This window comes from Podarcis pityusensis (genome assembly GCF_964106645.2).
Source record: "Podarcis pityusensis genome assembly, chromosome: 4".
Lineage (NCBI taxonomy): Eukaryota > Metazoa > Chordata > Lepidosauria > Squamata > Lacertidae > Podarcis > Podarcis pityusensis.
Genome location: NC_138027.1, coordinates 4,520,189 through 4,535,382, shown reverse-complemented (window position 1 = coordinate 4,535,382; position 15,194 = coordinate 4,520,189). Strand labels below are relative to the sequence as shown.

Here is a 15,194-nt window from a genome sequence, read left to right as displayed (position 1 = left end):
CACTGGCTCTCGGTCCCTGCTCCAGCCAACCTAGCAGTTCGAAAGCATGTCAAAGTGCAAGTAGATAAATAGGTACGACTCTGGCGGGAAGCTAAACGGCGTTTCCGTGCGCTGCTCTGGTTCGCCAGAAGCGGCTTATTCATGCTGGCCACATGACCCAGAAGCCGCACGTCGGCTCCCTCGGCCAATAAAGCGAGATGAGCGCCACAACCCCAGAGTCGGCCACGACTGCACCTAATGCTCGGTGTGGTGTAGTGGTTAAGAGCGGTTGTCTCGTAATCTGGGGAACCGGGTTTACGTCTCCGCTCCTCCCCATGCAGCTGCTGGGTGACCTTGGGCTAGTCACACTTCTCTGAAGTCTCTCAGCCTCACTCACCTCACAGAGTGTTTGTTGTGGGGGAGGAAGGGAAAGGAGAATGTTAGCCGCTTTGAGACTCCTTCGGGTAGTGATAAAGCGGGATATCAAATCCAAACTCCTCTTCTTTACCTTTACCTTAAAATATTAGAGAAATTTATGGATGAGGAGGTGGCTATTAGCCAGGATGGCTGTGCTCTGCCTCCCCAGTTGGAAACTTTAGGAGGGAAGAGTTGCTCTTGTGCTCGGATCCTGCTACTGTATATCCCACTGGAGCACCTGGTTGGCCCCTTGTGAGAAGAGGACGCTGAGCTTCCAGTTTTTTCTGCCTCCCGAGATGGGGGCTCTCCGAAAAGGAGCAGTTGTTGGAGGAAGAAATTGGGGTAATGCGGCATTTTGATATTTTTTATTTCAAATTAATAAAGATTTATTGGGAAAAGGGGGGGGTGGAGTGAGGAAGCTGGACTAGATGGGCCACCGGCCTGATCCAGCAGCCTTTTCCTAGTATCCTATGTTAAGGGAGCGAGAGGAAACGGGGGCTGCCGTGTGGGGTGGGGTTGGGGAATCTGGGCCCTCCAAGCTCAGGAATAAGGCAGGGAGGAGGTACCGGGATCTGGGTACTCTAAGTAAACAGCAGAACCAGAGAGCTGATACACCTGGTGCCACCTGGACAAGCATTTTTATTGAAAAAGAAACCGGCAAACGCCAACGAAGATACACAGCAGTGGGGGCGCCACCCTGCAAAAAGCGATTCCCCCGCACAAACGTCACTGAACGGAAACGGGTCTTGTAGCAGGTCAGGTGACTCTCCCTCAGGCTCCGTAAGGACCAGGAGGCGCTCTCTGGTGCAGAGGTCTTTCCTGCCACTTAGGAGTTTGAGATGTCGGGATCTGAACCCAGGACTCCCTGCGGGTGCTCTGCCACTGAGCCAGGGATGGGGGGAACCAAACTCCCAGCGTGTGAGGGCTGCACTTCCATGGGGAAGGGAGGGAAGGAGGAGAAGGGACTCAAGGCTGGCACAAGGAAAGGGTCTGGGAGGTGTCATTCCCTGTCGTCCCCTGGCCGCCTCACCCCATTGTTAGGAGAATTTGGAGGGCAGCTGCCTTAAATCCAGTGGCTGCATCCTATGTGCATCTGTTACACCGTGCCAGAATCCTTGTTGGGTTTGCGGTGGCTTCCCTTTGGCGAGGGCAGCCTTCCCCTGCCCTCCAAGATGGCTGCCACCATGCAGGGGCTGATGGGAATGGAGAGTCCAGCACATCTGCAGGTCAGGAAAGGCAGGCTGGCTGGCTGGCTCCGGCCATCTGAAACAAAAAGGAAAAACGAAGGTGCCTTGCGCACCTTCGGTTTGCAGAAGGTGGGGCTGGATGACTCTCCCGGCGCTACAATTCTCTGATCACCTGGAGCGCTGCAAGGTGCCCTATCATACATGGCTTGTTTTCCGCTGCTCCAGAAACCAACGGCTTCGAACGGCAAGAAAAGGAGTTTCCGACTAAACGTCAGGAAGAACTTTCTGGCACTAAGAGCCGCCTGGCAGTGGAACGGACTCTTTTGGGAAGTGATGGACTCTCCTAACTTGGAGGGTTTTAATTGCAGGTTGTGGTGGTGGTGGGGCATCTGCCAGGGATTCCTTACCTGCGATTTCTGCACTGCATGGGATTGGGCTAGAGGATCCTTCTAGTTCCAGGATCCGATGAACCACAGGTTCCCCAGGCCGACGTACAGTGGTACCTCGGGTTAAGTACTTAATTCGTTCCGGAGGTTTGTACTTAACCTGAAACTGTACTTAACCTGAAGCACCACTTTAGCTAATGGGGCCTCCTGCTGCTGCCTCGCCACTGGAGCACGATTTCTGTTCTTATCCTGAAGCAAAGTTCTTAACCTGAAGCACTATTTCTGGGTTAGCAGAGTCTGTAACCTGAAGCGCGTGTAACCCGAGGTACCACTGTACAGTGGTGCCCCGCAAGACGAATGCCTCGCAAGATGGAAAACCCGCTAGACGAAAGGGTTTTCCGTTTTTAATGCGCTTCGCAGGACGAATTTCCCTATGGGCTTGCTTCGCAAGACGAAAATGTCTTGCGAGTCCTGAGATTTTTTTTCCGCTTTCCCCCCCTTTTTCTAAGCCGCTAAGCCTTTAATAGCCTTTTAGCAGCTAATCTGCTAAGCCGCTAAGCCTTTAATAGCCGCTAAACCGCTAATAGCGCTAATCCGCTAATAGGGTTGCTTTGCAAGACGAAAAAACCACTAGACGAAGATACTCGCGGAATGGATTAATTTCGTCTTGCGAGGCACCACTGTATCCCGGAAAGCGGGGAGGCTGAGGCCGTTGGGCACAACTGCAGGAAAAGGCTCCCAGCCCCGCACACACACCCCCCCCGGCCCTCTCCCTTCCCCCATCCATGCTCTGCCATGCCAAGGTGCTCTAACTCTTTATTCCCAATTGAGGCTGGGGGTTGCAGGGGCCTCCTCTCCCTGCTGCCAGAGCAGTGGGGCCATCAGTAGTCGTCCCTTCTCTTCCGGACTTTCTTGGGCCTGATGTTCATGCGCCTCCAGACGGCCGCGGTGGTGCGGTCGAGCTTCGTGACGCCGCTGAAATCGAAGGACTTCAAGTGGGGCAGAGTGGACAGGACGTAGCTCCTGCGCAACGTGCAAAGTACAGTGCCGGGGTCAGCGTTTGGAGGACAGCCAGCCTGCCTGCCTGGCTCCCTCCTCCCTCACGCGGAGCACAGTTAAAACTCCAGCCCCTGCCGCTCCCCTGTCCTGTGTGTCCCACACTCCTGTTCCCCGAGGGTTGGGGGGTTTTCTTTTTGGAGGGCAAGTGTTTACCTGTAGCCCTTCTCCTCCTCGACGGGGTTTCCGTGCAGCGTCAGGTTGCGCAGGTGTGGGAGCACCGCCAGCTTGTCCACCTCTGAAAGCTGCTGGATGGCGTTCCCGTGAAGGTTGAGGTGGCGCAGGTTGTAGAAGGACGTCAGCACCTGGGCAGAGAGGCCGGCTCAGAAAGGCAACAGCAGCCGGGCAGGCTGCAATCCGCCGGGTGCTGCGCTTGGCAGAGATCCCTACCGGTTTCCAAATCCAGCCCCCCATTAGCAACTTCCAGGCTGGACTACTGCAACACGCTCTCCGTGGGGCTGCCCTTGAAGGCGACGTTCATTGGTTCAAAACACAGATTGCTGCCCGGGGCTCTATTTAGATCACATACCTTTTCCCTGGTTGGTTTGTTGTATTAATATAATTTTTATCAAAAACGGGCCCCATTCAAGGTGCACAATTTGGTATTTAAATGACATAGACCCCAGATATCTGAAAGGTTGCCTCTTTCCCTACAGATCCTCTCGGGTGCTGCGATTGGAAAAGGGGGGCCTTTTTGTTTGTTCTTCCACCCCCAGAGGCCCAGGGAGACAGGGCCTTCTCTGTGGCAGCCCCTAAGCTGTGGGACTCCCCCCCCCCCCCAAAGATCTGTCTGGCGCCTTCACTGCAGCTCTTCATCCTGCCTTTTGACGTGTCTATTACTAGCACCCACCTTATTGTTGGGATTTCAAGCTGTTTTAAATGGGTTCTGATGTTGTGTTTTAATGCCGTAACCTGCCCTGGGAGCTCGGAGTGAAGGGCGGGTAATCAAATAAACAAAATAAATAATAGCTCCAGCACTCAACCGAGGCAGCTGTGCCCCAGTTAGCATCTTAATGGCCCCCCCACCAATGAACTTATCTGATGGCGGCAAGGACGGTGTTGCCGGTGCGTTAATCTGCTTTGCGGAGCAACAGTGAAATCTGTTTAAAGGAGCTCCGGGGAACGGACTACGCTACCGGGTCGATGATGGGCAGGTCATTGAAGGAGAGGTCGATCCAGTAGATGTCCTCTGGGTACTCCAGGAGCTTGCCCATCGTCTCCGTGAATTGGGTCAGCTCCCCGAGGGTGTTGTTGTTCAGCCAGATGGCCTGCGTCAGCAGCCGGCCCCCTTCGGACCGATGGATGGGCTTCAGGCCGGCCCTCGGCTCCTCCGTCAGCAGGTCTGGGGGTGGCAGAGAGTGGGCAGGGAAGCGGGCTGACTCGCGAGGCAGGTTCAGAGAAACGGGAAAGGAGCACTTGCTGTGCGTCCTTCCTGCGCAGCTAAGCTCTGCTGGCTGCTTGTAACGCTTGAGACCAGGGGTTCCCAGGTTTTAGGGGGCCACCGTCCCCCTTGGTTCGATAAACTCATCCGCAGTGCCCCCTATCCTATAAAAAGCGTTATTCATAATAACAGTTTGCACGACCCACTTAGGAAGGAAATAGGTAAAGGTAAAGGGACCCCTGACCATTAGGTCCAGTCGTGGCCAACTCTGGGGTTGCGGCGCTCATCTCGCTTTATTGGCCGAGGGAGCCGGCGTACAGCTTCCGGGTCATGTGGCCAGCATGACTAAGCCGCTTCTGGCGAACCAGAGCAGCGCATGGAAACGCTGTTTACCTTCCCGCCGGAGCGGTACCTATTTATCTACTTGCACCTTGACGTGCTTTCAAACTGCTAGGTGGGCAGGAGCAGGGACCGAACAGCAGGAGCTCACCCCGTCATGGGGATTCGAACCGCTGACCTTCTGATCAGGAAGTCCTAGGCTCTGGTTTAACCCACAGTGCCACCTGTGTCCCTTAGGAAGGCAATAGCCCGATGTAATTCAGTTCATTCAAAAATGCATTTAAAACAAGTTGAATTACCGTATTTTTCACTCTATAGGACACACTTTTTTCCCTTCAAAAATGAAGGGGAAATGTGTGTGCGTCCTATGGAGCGAAGATGCCATAGCCCCGCGACCCTCTCCCGGCTGGAGAGGTGACGCGCAGCTATGGCAGGAGCCTCTCCGCTGCGCCTTTCCGCTGCTCCCTGACCTGCTCTTTGGGGCTGGTGGTGGGCTCCCCCCCGCCAGCCCCAAAGAGCAGGTCGAAAGGAACCTGAAGCCTGGAGAGCGAGAGGGGTCAGTGCACACCGACCCCTCTCGCTCTCCAGGTTTCCAAGGTAGCTGCCTGAACGCACCTTAAAGGGCACCTTGTTTTAGAGCGGGAAAACAAGAGGGGGAAAGTTCTCCCCCTCTCTGCGCAGCGCCTCCTGCCGCTTCGCTGAAGGGGCGCTGGGCAGAGAGGGGGAGATTTTTTTTTTCTTGTTCTCCCCCCTCTAAAACAAAGTGCGTCCTATTGTCCGTTGCGTCCTATGGTGCGAAAAATACGGTAATTCACCAAAATGAACGACCTTGAGCCATTGTTCTCAATATGGCTTTTAAATAGGGCGCTGGGGTGAGTTAATGGAGCTGTGGGGGTGAGTTTGGGAACCGCCGGGTTATGCCATACCTTGCATGAAGCTGATGCCCCGAAATGAGTAGTCCAGCGGAGGTGCCTGGAGGGAGGCCGTGCTGTAGTTCCACCGGGCGCAAGTCTTTCCCCCTGTGCTAACAAAACACAATCGCACACGCAGGAAGGTTGGTGCCATACGTCCTTGGGGTGTGTGTGGGGGGCCTTGCTCCCCCCTCGGTTGCTCTGCCTTGCCCACCTTGGCACTTCTCACAACGTGTGGGACTTACAAACTCATTTAGGTAGGTAGCTGTGCTGGTCTAAAGCAGGAGAAATATATACCGTATTTTTCGCTCTATAACAGGCACCAGATCATAACACGCACGTAGTTTTTAGAGGAGGAAAACAAGAAAAAAAATATTCTAAATGAAACAGTGGATGTATGATTTTTGTGGTTCATGCTGTGGCCACAGACATGTGATCTGACAGTGAGTTTGGAGTAGCCCAATGCAAAATCCTGAGGATCCATGTGGATCCATGCTTTGTAACCACGTTTTTGCACCACTGCGGCCCCAGGCAACAGTGGGTGCGTGATTTTTTTGGTGCAAGTTGTAGCCATGGACATGCTATGCAATCTGATGGTGAATTTGGGGTGACCCAATGCAAAGATCCTGAGGATCCATGCTTTGTAACCACGTTTTAAGTGGGGAGGGAAGGAAAAGCACTCAAGGGACAAGGAGCACGCGTGGGGTGGGTAGAGAAGGATGCTGCTAATAATGCAAAAGAGGGGTTTAAGGGGAGAAGAAGCACGCGTGGGGTGGGTGGAGAAGGATGCTGCTAATAATGAAGAAGAGGGGTATAAGGGGAGAAGGCTCCTCTCCTCTCCCGCTTTGCTCCTTTAAAGCAAGCAGGCTCTCTGTCCCTCTCTCCTCCCCACTCAGTGGCTCTTCTCCCGCTTTGCTGTTTCAAAGCGAGCCACGGAGGAGGGAAGCATTCGCTCCGTAACATGCACAGACATTTCCCTTTACTTTCTAGGAGGAAAAAAGTGAATGTTATGGTGCAAAAAATACGGTATATAAAATAAAAAAATTGTCCAGTAGCACGTTAGAGACCGACTAAGTTTGTTCTTGCTACGAACTTTTGTGTGCACGCACACTTCTTCAGATACACTGAAATAGAAGTCACCAGACCTTTATATATAGTGAGAGGGTTGGGAGGGGTAGTGGCACCCACCCTGTGGAACGCCCTTCCACCAGATGTCAAAGAGAACAACTACCAGGCTTTTAGAAGACACCTGAAGGCAGCCCTGTTTAGGGAAGCTTTAAATGTTTGAAGGACTACTGTATTTTAATGTTTTGTTGGAAGCCACCTAGGATGGCTGGGGAAACAAAACCAGGTGGGCAGGGAATAAATATTAATTATTATTATTATTATTATTACTCAGAAGGGTGGCGGGAAGGGGTGATTGGCTGATAGGTGTGGTAAACCTGTTGACGACTGTTAACGACTGCAATTGGTCTTACAGGTGAAAAACAAATTCATTTTTACTTTCATTTATTGCATTTATACCCAAACTTCCCTCCCAAGTTGTCCAACGTGATGTGCGTGGTTCTTTTCCTGCTCTTTTCCCCCATCCCCACAACAACCATGTGAGGTCGGTTAGGCTGAGAGGCAAGGACTCTGTGAGCTTCATGGCAGAGTAGGGATTTGAACCCTGGTCTTCCCAGATCCTGGGGTCCCAAACTCTCACCACTAGAAAAAAAGAGATAGCCTTTTCTTTAGAGGAAAAAGAACACGACTGACGTGTATACAAAACTGCCTGGCATGGAGAAAGTGGACAGAGAACAAGATTTTCTCTCTCTTTCTTAACACAAGAAATCGTGACTATCCAGCGAAGCTGAATGTGGGAAGATTCAGCACAGAGTGTGGAACTCCATGCCACAGGAGGCAGCGATGGGCACCAGCCCGGATGGCTTTAAAAGAGGACTGGGCCAGTGTCCTTTTCTCATAGTGGCCAACCAGGTGTCTGTGGGAAACCCAGAAGCAGGATCCGAGCACAAGAGCATCTCTCCCCTCCTGTGGTTCCAGCAACTGCCTTTCAGGAGCACTGCTGCCTCCGAATGGAGAGGCAGAACAAAAAAGGTAAAGGACCCCTGGACAGTTAAGCCCAATCAAAGGAGACCCTGGGGTTGCGGCTCTCATCTCGCTTTCAGGCCAAGGGAGCCGGCATTTATCCACAGACAGCTTTCTGGGTCATGCGGCCAGCAGGACTAAACCGCTGCTGGTGCAATGGGAAACCATAGAATCATAGAGTTGGAAGAGACCACAAGGGCCATCGAGTCCAACCCCCTGCCAAGCAGGAAACACCATCAGAGCACTCCTGACATATGGTTGTCAAGCCTCTGCTTAAAGACCTCCAAAGAAGGAGACTCCACCACACTCCTTGGCAGCAAATTCCACTGTCGAACAGCTCTTACTGTCAGGAAGTTCTTCCTAATGTTTAGGTGGAATTTTCTTTCTTGTAGTTTGGATCCATTGCTCCGTGTCCGCTTCTCTGGAGCAGCAGAAAACAACCTTTCTCCAGAGTGCACAGAAATGCCGTTTAACTTAACCAGAGTGCACAGAAACGCCGTTTACCTTAACCAGAGTGCACAGAAACGCCGTTTACCTTCCCGCCGCAGCGATACCTATTTATCTACTTGCACGGGCATGCTTTCAAACTGCTAGGTTGGCAGGAGCATAGCTATCCTGGCTAGTAGCCCTCAAGAGCCCCCTCTCCTCCGTGAATTTCTCCAACCCTCTCCCAAAGCCATCCACGTTGGAGGCCGTCCATGCCTCCTGTAGGGAGTTCTAGAGTTTTAACTGCGCTCTTGTGAAGAAATACTTTCCCCCGTCTCAACATTCAGCTTCATTAGATTGGCCACCGTGGCTACTAGCCATCCATAGCTCCATGAATCTGTCTAATCCTCAAATCTGAACCCAGGTGTGCAGAGTGGTGACGTGTGCTTCTCGGGAGGTATCCGGTTCACCACTGCAGGCTGTCTTTAGGGGGTCTCTCCAAGAGCGACCGCCTTTCGTTACAACACAGGCGTTGCCTTGAAGTCGAACTGGGAGGGGGGTGGGTGGGAATGGTAAACACTGCAGGGCTGGCGCCAGAGACTGGTGGTGAGGCCGCACCGCCTGTCTCCAGCGGAGGGCAGCAGTGTTCCTCTCGCTTTTGCTTTGGAGCAAAGGACACATTTCTATCCTTGCCTGCCACCATTACCAAAGCAGGCCAGAGGCCGTGCACACATCGTATGAATAGGGCCTTTCAGACACTCCTCTCTCGCAATGCAAATACTGTGGTGGTCATAAAATTGAAGGCTGCCTGTTTTTGCCGTACGCGGCAAGCCATGCATCATGACTGCTTTTGCCAAACTAGGGCCTTCTAGATATTTTCTAAAGCTGGTCTATACTGACATGGAGCCAGCGAGGCTAAGATCCTTGCAAGAATTTTGCCGGCTGCAGGCAAACTAATATCAGTGTTCTCGCAGAAGCAAAGATCACCAGTGTTGAAGCAATGATTCTGGCCACGTCGTGTGGATGCCTGATTATCGTCTTCCAAAGCAACTACTCTATTCCAAACTTAAAAATGGAAAGCGTAATGCTGGTGGTCAACAAAAGAGGTTTAAAGACTAACTCAAGGCAAATCTTAAAAATGTAGTATAAACACTGTACAACTGGGAAACACTGGCTTGTGAGCGCTCCAGTTTGAGAACAGCCTTTACCAAAGGTGTCATGGGCTTTGAAGGCACCCGAATTCAGGACGCAAGGGAGAAACGCACTAAGAGGAAGGCACGCTTGACAAATCCACACCGTGATCAACTCCTGCCTGGAAACCAATGTCCCCACTGTGGAAGGACGTGTGGATCCAGAATTGGCCTCACAGTCACTTACAGACTCATTGTTAAAACCGTGTTCATGGAAGACAATCTTACTCGGCTACGAGGGATCGCCAAAGAAGGAGCAAGTGGGGCGTAGTGGACTAAGACCTGGGAGACCAGGGTTCGAATCCTCCCTTGGCCATAGGAAGCTCACTGGGTGACCTCGGGCCAGTCCCTCTCAGCCTGGCCTACTTTGCAGGGTCGTTGTGGGGACTAAATGAGGAGGGGAAGAACCATACAAGCTCGTTGGAGAAAAAGGTAGGCTAGAAACAACACAATAATTCTGAATCGGCTCTCACCAGCTAGGAGATAAATATTGTGGCAATAGTAGAAAGCTTTCTGAAAATGCAGTTTCTGCAGCATTAAAAAACGCAGCAAGTACAGTTTTTAGAATTATTAACAGCACAAATCTGTAGCAAAACTGTGTCAAGGTCGCTACTCACCTGGGAAACGATATCGCAGAACTAGCCTGAGGGAGATGGAAAAAGAAAGAAGCAAAGCGTATTATCAGCAGGGAGAACCAACATGCAGAAAAGTCTCTCCCAGAGATGGACAGCTGAATTTGCCCCCCCCCAAACAATTCAATGGGGCTGTGTACCCCATTCTACCAAGGTGTGAATTAAGAAGTCTGCCCCTCCCAAAGCAAATGGTTGTGAAGGTGTAAAACAACAATAAAAAACAGAGATTGGTTTTACCATACAGTGGTACCTCTGGATGCGAACAGGATCTGTTCCGGAGCCCCGTTCACATCCAGAAGCGAACGCAACCCGCGGACGCATGTGCCGCGATTTGTCGCTTCTGCGCATGACGGCATTTTGACTGCGCATGCACGAGTGGCGAAACCCGGAAGTAATGCCCTCCGTTAGTTCCGGGTCACCGCAGCGCGTAACCCGAAAATACTTATCGCGAAGCTACTTCAACCCAAGGCGTGACTGTATACAGAGGCAAGCTACCCAATACAGAGTCAGGCCTTTAGTCCACCCAGCTCAGCATTGCCTGCACTGGCTGGCAGCAGCTCCCCAGGGTTTCAGCAGTGCCGTCTCCCAGCCCCACCTGGGATTTTCTGCCACTGAGCTGGGCACCTCTCTGCTTCGTGAGAGTTGCCCCAGGGACACCTTGGCGCATGTGCTCCACACCTGCGGAGGCTCTTGCTGGAAATGCTGCTCCGGAGCCGAGCCGCTTATGCTTCTGGCGCTCAGCACTGCCTGAAGGAGAGAGAGGCCCCCAAGCAGTCGGCTGCTCCGTAGGGAGTCTTGGGGATTGCTGAAGGGCTCCATTGAGAGACGAGGAAGGAAAGCTGTTCAGATACATCACCTTGCAAACAGCAGGACCCTGGAGGAGCCCCCTAAACATGATAGACAGCAGGCTTAAAAACAAGAAACAAACCAGAAACCCATAGTTCTTTCCCCAATGCAACGCTGGGGAGCCTCCGTCCTGCTGTGGCAGGTGCTTTGCAAAACTGCTGCTCCGACAGCAGGGCCTACAAAGCACTGTGATTCCACGAAGAAGCAGGAAAGGGATGCGGCGTTTCCGCCAGGTCTTGCATGCTCTCCTCCTTTTTCTTTCTTTCTTTTTATATATATTTTTATTGGTTTTTAAACTTATCATTTCCAACAATCATTTAACTTAACTTCTGATCTTATACAATATTTTAGACTTCCGTCAACAACCTCTGAAGATTTTCCGTTCTTTATCACTTGTTCTGCATTTCTTAGTTTCTTACTTTTAATTATCATTCACAACTCATTCTTTTCAGGGTCTTCCTTGCACTATTTCACAAAGTCCTCCTTGCAGTCCTGCTAGCGTCATCTGTTGATTACAATTGCTTTTCAAACAGTTCAAATATTTACTCCAGTCTTCTAAGAATCTCCGATCCCGCAGGCTTCGAATCCTTCCTCTTAATTTATCTAATTCCTCTTAATTTAATCTAATGCCTCTTAATTTATCTAATTCCGCCAAATTAATTCCATTAATTCCGTTTGCCATTCTTCTTTCGCAGGGAATTCTCCTCGCTCCCATTTCTGTGCCAAGCTCTCCTCCTTTTTTCACACGAGCCCCGCTGCTGCAGCTGCCTTGCACTGATCCTGGTATTTGCACGCGCACCCCCGACGTGCCTTGCACGGATCCCTTTCTCCGTCCGTCCCCCCCCCCCCATTTGCACGCGCACTCACCATGCCCGCCGCTTCGCCCGCCCGCCTCTCTCTGCCTTGCACATTGGAACGCGGCGCGGACAGAGGGCGGGGCCGTCGCCGCGGCAACCGAAACACACACCGCGCGTGGGCGGAGCCTCCTCCGCGCCCGCTCGCTCGGCGCCGCGGGGCCCGCCGGGAAACGTAGTCCTTCAGCTCCTCAGACACGCAGGGCCCGCCGGGAAACGAAGCCTTCCCTCCCTCGCGCGCGCGCGCGGGGCCCGCCGGGAAACGTAGTTCTCCGCCTCAGGCGCAGTCTCCGCCTCTGGGCTTCGAGGCCTCAGCCTTCTGGCTTCTCCGGCGTTTTATTTTTCTATTTTGTCCGGAAGTTTTTAACCCTCGCGGCGCCGGCGGCGCCTCTCCTTGTCCCTTGGGCCGCGGGGGCGACGGAGGCCTAGCCGCTTGGATCCGGAGGCCGACTCGCGAGGAGGACGGCGGAGAGGAGGCCCCGCGGCAGGTAGGCGGGCGGGCGGGCGGGAAAATTTACCTCAGGAAGGCAGCCCTCCCCGCCCCGCTCTTCGTGGGGTGGTTTTTTTTTGGGGGGGGGCGCTCCCCAACTCCTGGAAAGGGAACGAGCCTCTCCGGTACTTTCCTTCCCCGTGTGTAAAATTGAAATTTAAAAAGGAAAAAAAAAATCCTCTCAGGGAGCCGCGAGGGGGGGGGGAGGGGCAGGCTCGTTTCGCGCCGTTTCGTTTACCTCACGAAAGTAGAAGAAAAGGGGCGACCTCAAAGCGAGAGAACAAGGGGGAAAAAACAAGCAACCCCTCAAAGCGTCACGACCGATTTAAGAAAAGTTAACGTAAAACCGGTTTGGTTTTGTTTTCCATTTCATTTTGAAACTCGTTAAGATCTGGACAGGGTCGTCCGAAGGGGTTAGGAAAAGATGAAATGTTTTCAGAAGGCGCCCAAAAGCGGGAGGGCGAACGAGGCACTTCTCTCCTCCTCCCTTCCCCCCCCCCCGTGTCAAGTGGCGGGTAGTTCCGCTTCCTCCGCCTGCCTTCTCAAGAAGCCTGGGGAAAGTGAGCAGCCCCGAGTTCGCCTTGACGAGGAGGAGGAGGAGGAGGAGGGCGAGGAAGGCCCTCTCCCAACTGGCCTCTTAGTAAAAATCTTTTAATGGTTTCTTTCACTTGCCTCCCACCTGTGGATACCAGGCAAGTTGTGAAATAACAAACCGGCGATTCTGTGTTTTCTCTGTTTATTGCAATTATATTTCCCGCATTTTCCCTCCCAAGGAGCTCCCTCCTTCCTCATTTAGTCCCCACAACGACCCTGCAAGGTAGCTGAGGCCGAGAGAGGCAGCGAGTGGCTCCCAAGGTCACACCTAGTGAGCTCCATAGCCAAGTGGGATTTGAACCCGGGTCTCTCCCAGGTCCTGGCTATGAAATTCACAAGAAGAGTGGGGATTTGGACCTGGGGTCCTAATCCGGCAGCCGTACCGCTTTGCCACACCAGCTAGGAGTTGCTATATTGCTGCCTCTCCTCTTTAGATCTGTTTTGAGGTTTATTTCTCTTTTCTTCAGTACGTATTTCTTCCTCCCTCCATGAGCCTGGGCTTGAGTTTGCTTCCATTTGGCCCTCTGGACAGCCCTGCAAAGTAGGTTGAGCTGAGAGAAGGATAAACACAGACACACGGGCTGACCCAAAACTGGCCAAGTGGCAAATGGCCTTAATCTGAGGCTCTTAACTTCTGCAGCTACTTTGTTTTGTAAAAAGAAAAGTAAGCATTTATGTTTCTGTCTTAAAAAAAAATCACAAAACAGAGAAACCAGTAGGAGAACACTTCAATCTCCCAGGACATTCTATACAAGATCTCAAAGTAGCTGTTTTACTACAAAGGAATTTCAGAAATAGACTGGAAAGAGAAGCTGCTGAATTACAACTCATTACCAAACTTAAAACAATGGAGAAACAATGGAGAAACCTGGTCTGAACAGAGACATCGGATTCTTATCTCATTATACATGACTAAGCCATTTCTCACCTTCTCACCCCTTGCCTTTTCCTGTAAGACCTATTACAGTCGTTAAGAGTCGTCAACAGGCTCATCTCAGCTATCTGCCAATCTCCCATTCCCACCACCCTTCTAAGTAATACCCCTCCCCACCTTCTCAATATATAGAAGGATCTGGTAACTTCTGTTTCAGTGTATCTGAAGAAGTGTGCATGCACACGAAAGCTTATACCAAGAACTAACTTAGTTGGTCTTTAAGGTGCTACAGGAAGGAAATTTTTTTATTTTGTCTTAAAAATGTAGAAGACATTTCCTTCCCACCCCCCGCCCCCTTGCAAGTCACAAGCGTTGGTGAATTAATTCAGAAAAAAGTTTTAAAAGATGAACTCGGCCAGGAAACAAATACTTGCTTATCCAATGGTGCTCCCTCTGCCCAATTCACAACAGAAGAGCCACACTTTTTACAATGTAGCATTTCAGATGAATTGGATATTTTGGTGGCACTTCTATCTGGGGAGTTCCTACCTTGAGAGATGCTACCTACCACGGTATCTTGCACTTAATAATACTAGTAACTATAGCAGTTCATATTCAATGTTTATAAAAGCTCTGTATATGGAAAGATCTGCTTTGCTAGCCCTTTGCATATACTGTAGTTATCCTCTACAGCCCCACCGAAGATGTAAAGGTAACTTCCCCAGGTTTGTGTGGTGGTTTGCATCCTGAATTGAAGATCACCCGCTCTGAGATCCCACAGCTAATTCTCCCCTGGCCTCCTCGCTGGCCCAAGTAGGACCAATTCAGCCAGCTAGCCCTGGGGAGTATCTAATGCTTATTTCCGCTAAATTGATTTTTGAATTTTATTCTTATTCATGCTTTTATACTGTATTTTATGCTGCTTTTATAATTAAGTGTGTTAAATTTGTTGTTAGCCGCCCTGAGCCTGGTTTTTGAACCAGGAAGGGTGGGGTATAAATACAAATTTATTATGATGATGATGAATTGGAACCGGCATGTCTGTCCCCCGCCTGGTGTCGTGGTCAGAATACTGACTCAGCAACCCAAGGCTCAGATCTCCCCCTAAGCCATGGAACCGGTTGCTCGCAGCCCAGCACAGAGTGGTGTGGATAGAAAAGAGAAACACACACTGCTCAGCTCCTTGGAGGAAGAGCGGGAAACCAGTGGTAACTTTTTAAAAGTGCCCCACCAGGATCTGTGTGAGGGAGATGGCTGGGTGTGGTTGGTTAAATTATTTTTAGTTCTGCTTAGCAAGGGGAGGGAGGGGCCTTTTGGATGAAGTCCAAATCAAGTACAGTGGGGTGGGTTATCAGGTTTCATGTATGGCAAGTGGCAGCTATTGATAGGGCCTTTTCTGTGGGGGTGTCCAGAGAAGTCTGCCCAGGTGTGAAAGTGTTATTTTTTTGCAATACTTCACTGAACAATAACAGGGATACTTGTCACTCCTGTGGAATTGTATTTTTTTGCGCTGTGTTTAGTCTTTTCTCCTTTTTTCTCCTTTT

The 15,194-nt window shown here is 51.3% G+C and overlaps 3 protein-coding genes across 4 annotated transcripts in view; 1 reads left to right on the top strand and 2 right to left on the bottom strand.

Annotated features, from left to right (window-relative positions):
- Positions 1–15,194, bottom strand: part of RNF121 (ring finger protein 121) — a 188,153-nt gene that overhangs the window by 56,706 nt on the left and 116,253 nt on the right. The gene's annotated exons all lie outside the window — the stretch shown is intronic.
- Positions 2,769–12,989, bottom strand: LRRC51 (leucine rich repeat containing 51). 2 transcript variants are annotated; one of them, XM_081002437.1, is made up of 6 exons: positions 12,855–12,989; positions 9,978–10,003; positions 5,672–5,769; positions 4,162–4,367; positions 3,182–3,330; positions 2,769–2,992 (listed from the first exon to the last, which is right to left on the bottom strand). In XM_081002437.1, the coding sequence occupies exons 1-6, from the start codon at positions 12,972–12,974 to the stop codon at positions 2,851–2,853; spliced, it is 741 nt and encodes a 246-aa protein (XP_080858563.1). In that variant the 5' UTR covers positions 12,975–12,989; the 3' UTR covers positions 2,769–2,850. The 2 variants fall into 2 exon arrangements, with proteins under 2 accessions (XP_080858563.1, XP_080858564.1); XM_081002438.1 differs by lacking the exon at positions 12,855–12,989 and adding an exon at positions 11,706–11,723.
- The window catches only part of NUMA1 (nuclear mitotic apparatus protein 1), a gene marked incomplete at its 5' end in the record, with an annotated part of 75,575 nt that continues 72,087 nt past the window's right edge, over positions 11,707–15,194 (top strand). The window contains 6 exon segments of the mRNA XM_081001717.1: positions 11,707–11,726; positions 11,728–11,806; positions 11,809–11,839; positions 11,842–11,925; positions 11,928–12,085; positions 12,087–12,180. Coding sequence (XP_080857843.1) covers positions 11,707–11,726; positions 11,728–11,806; positions 11,809–11,839; positions 11,842–11,925; positions 11,928–12,085; positions 12,087–12,180 — 466 coding nt within the window.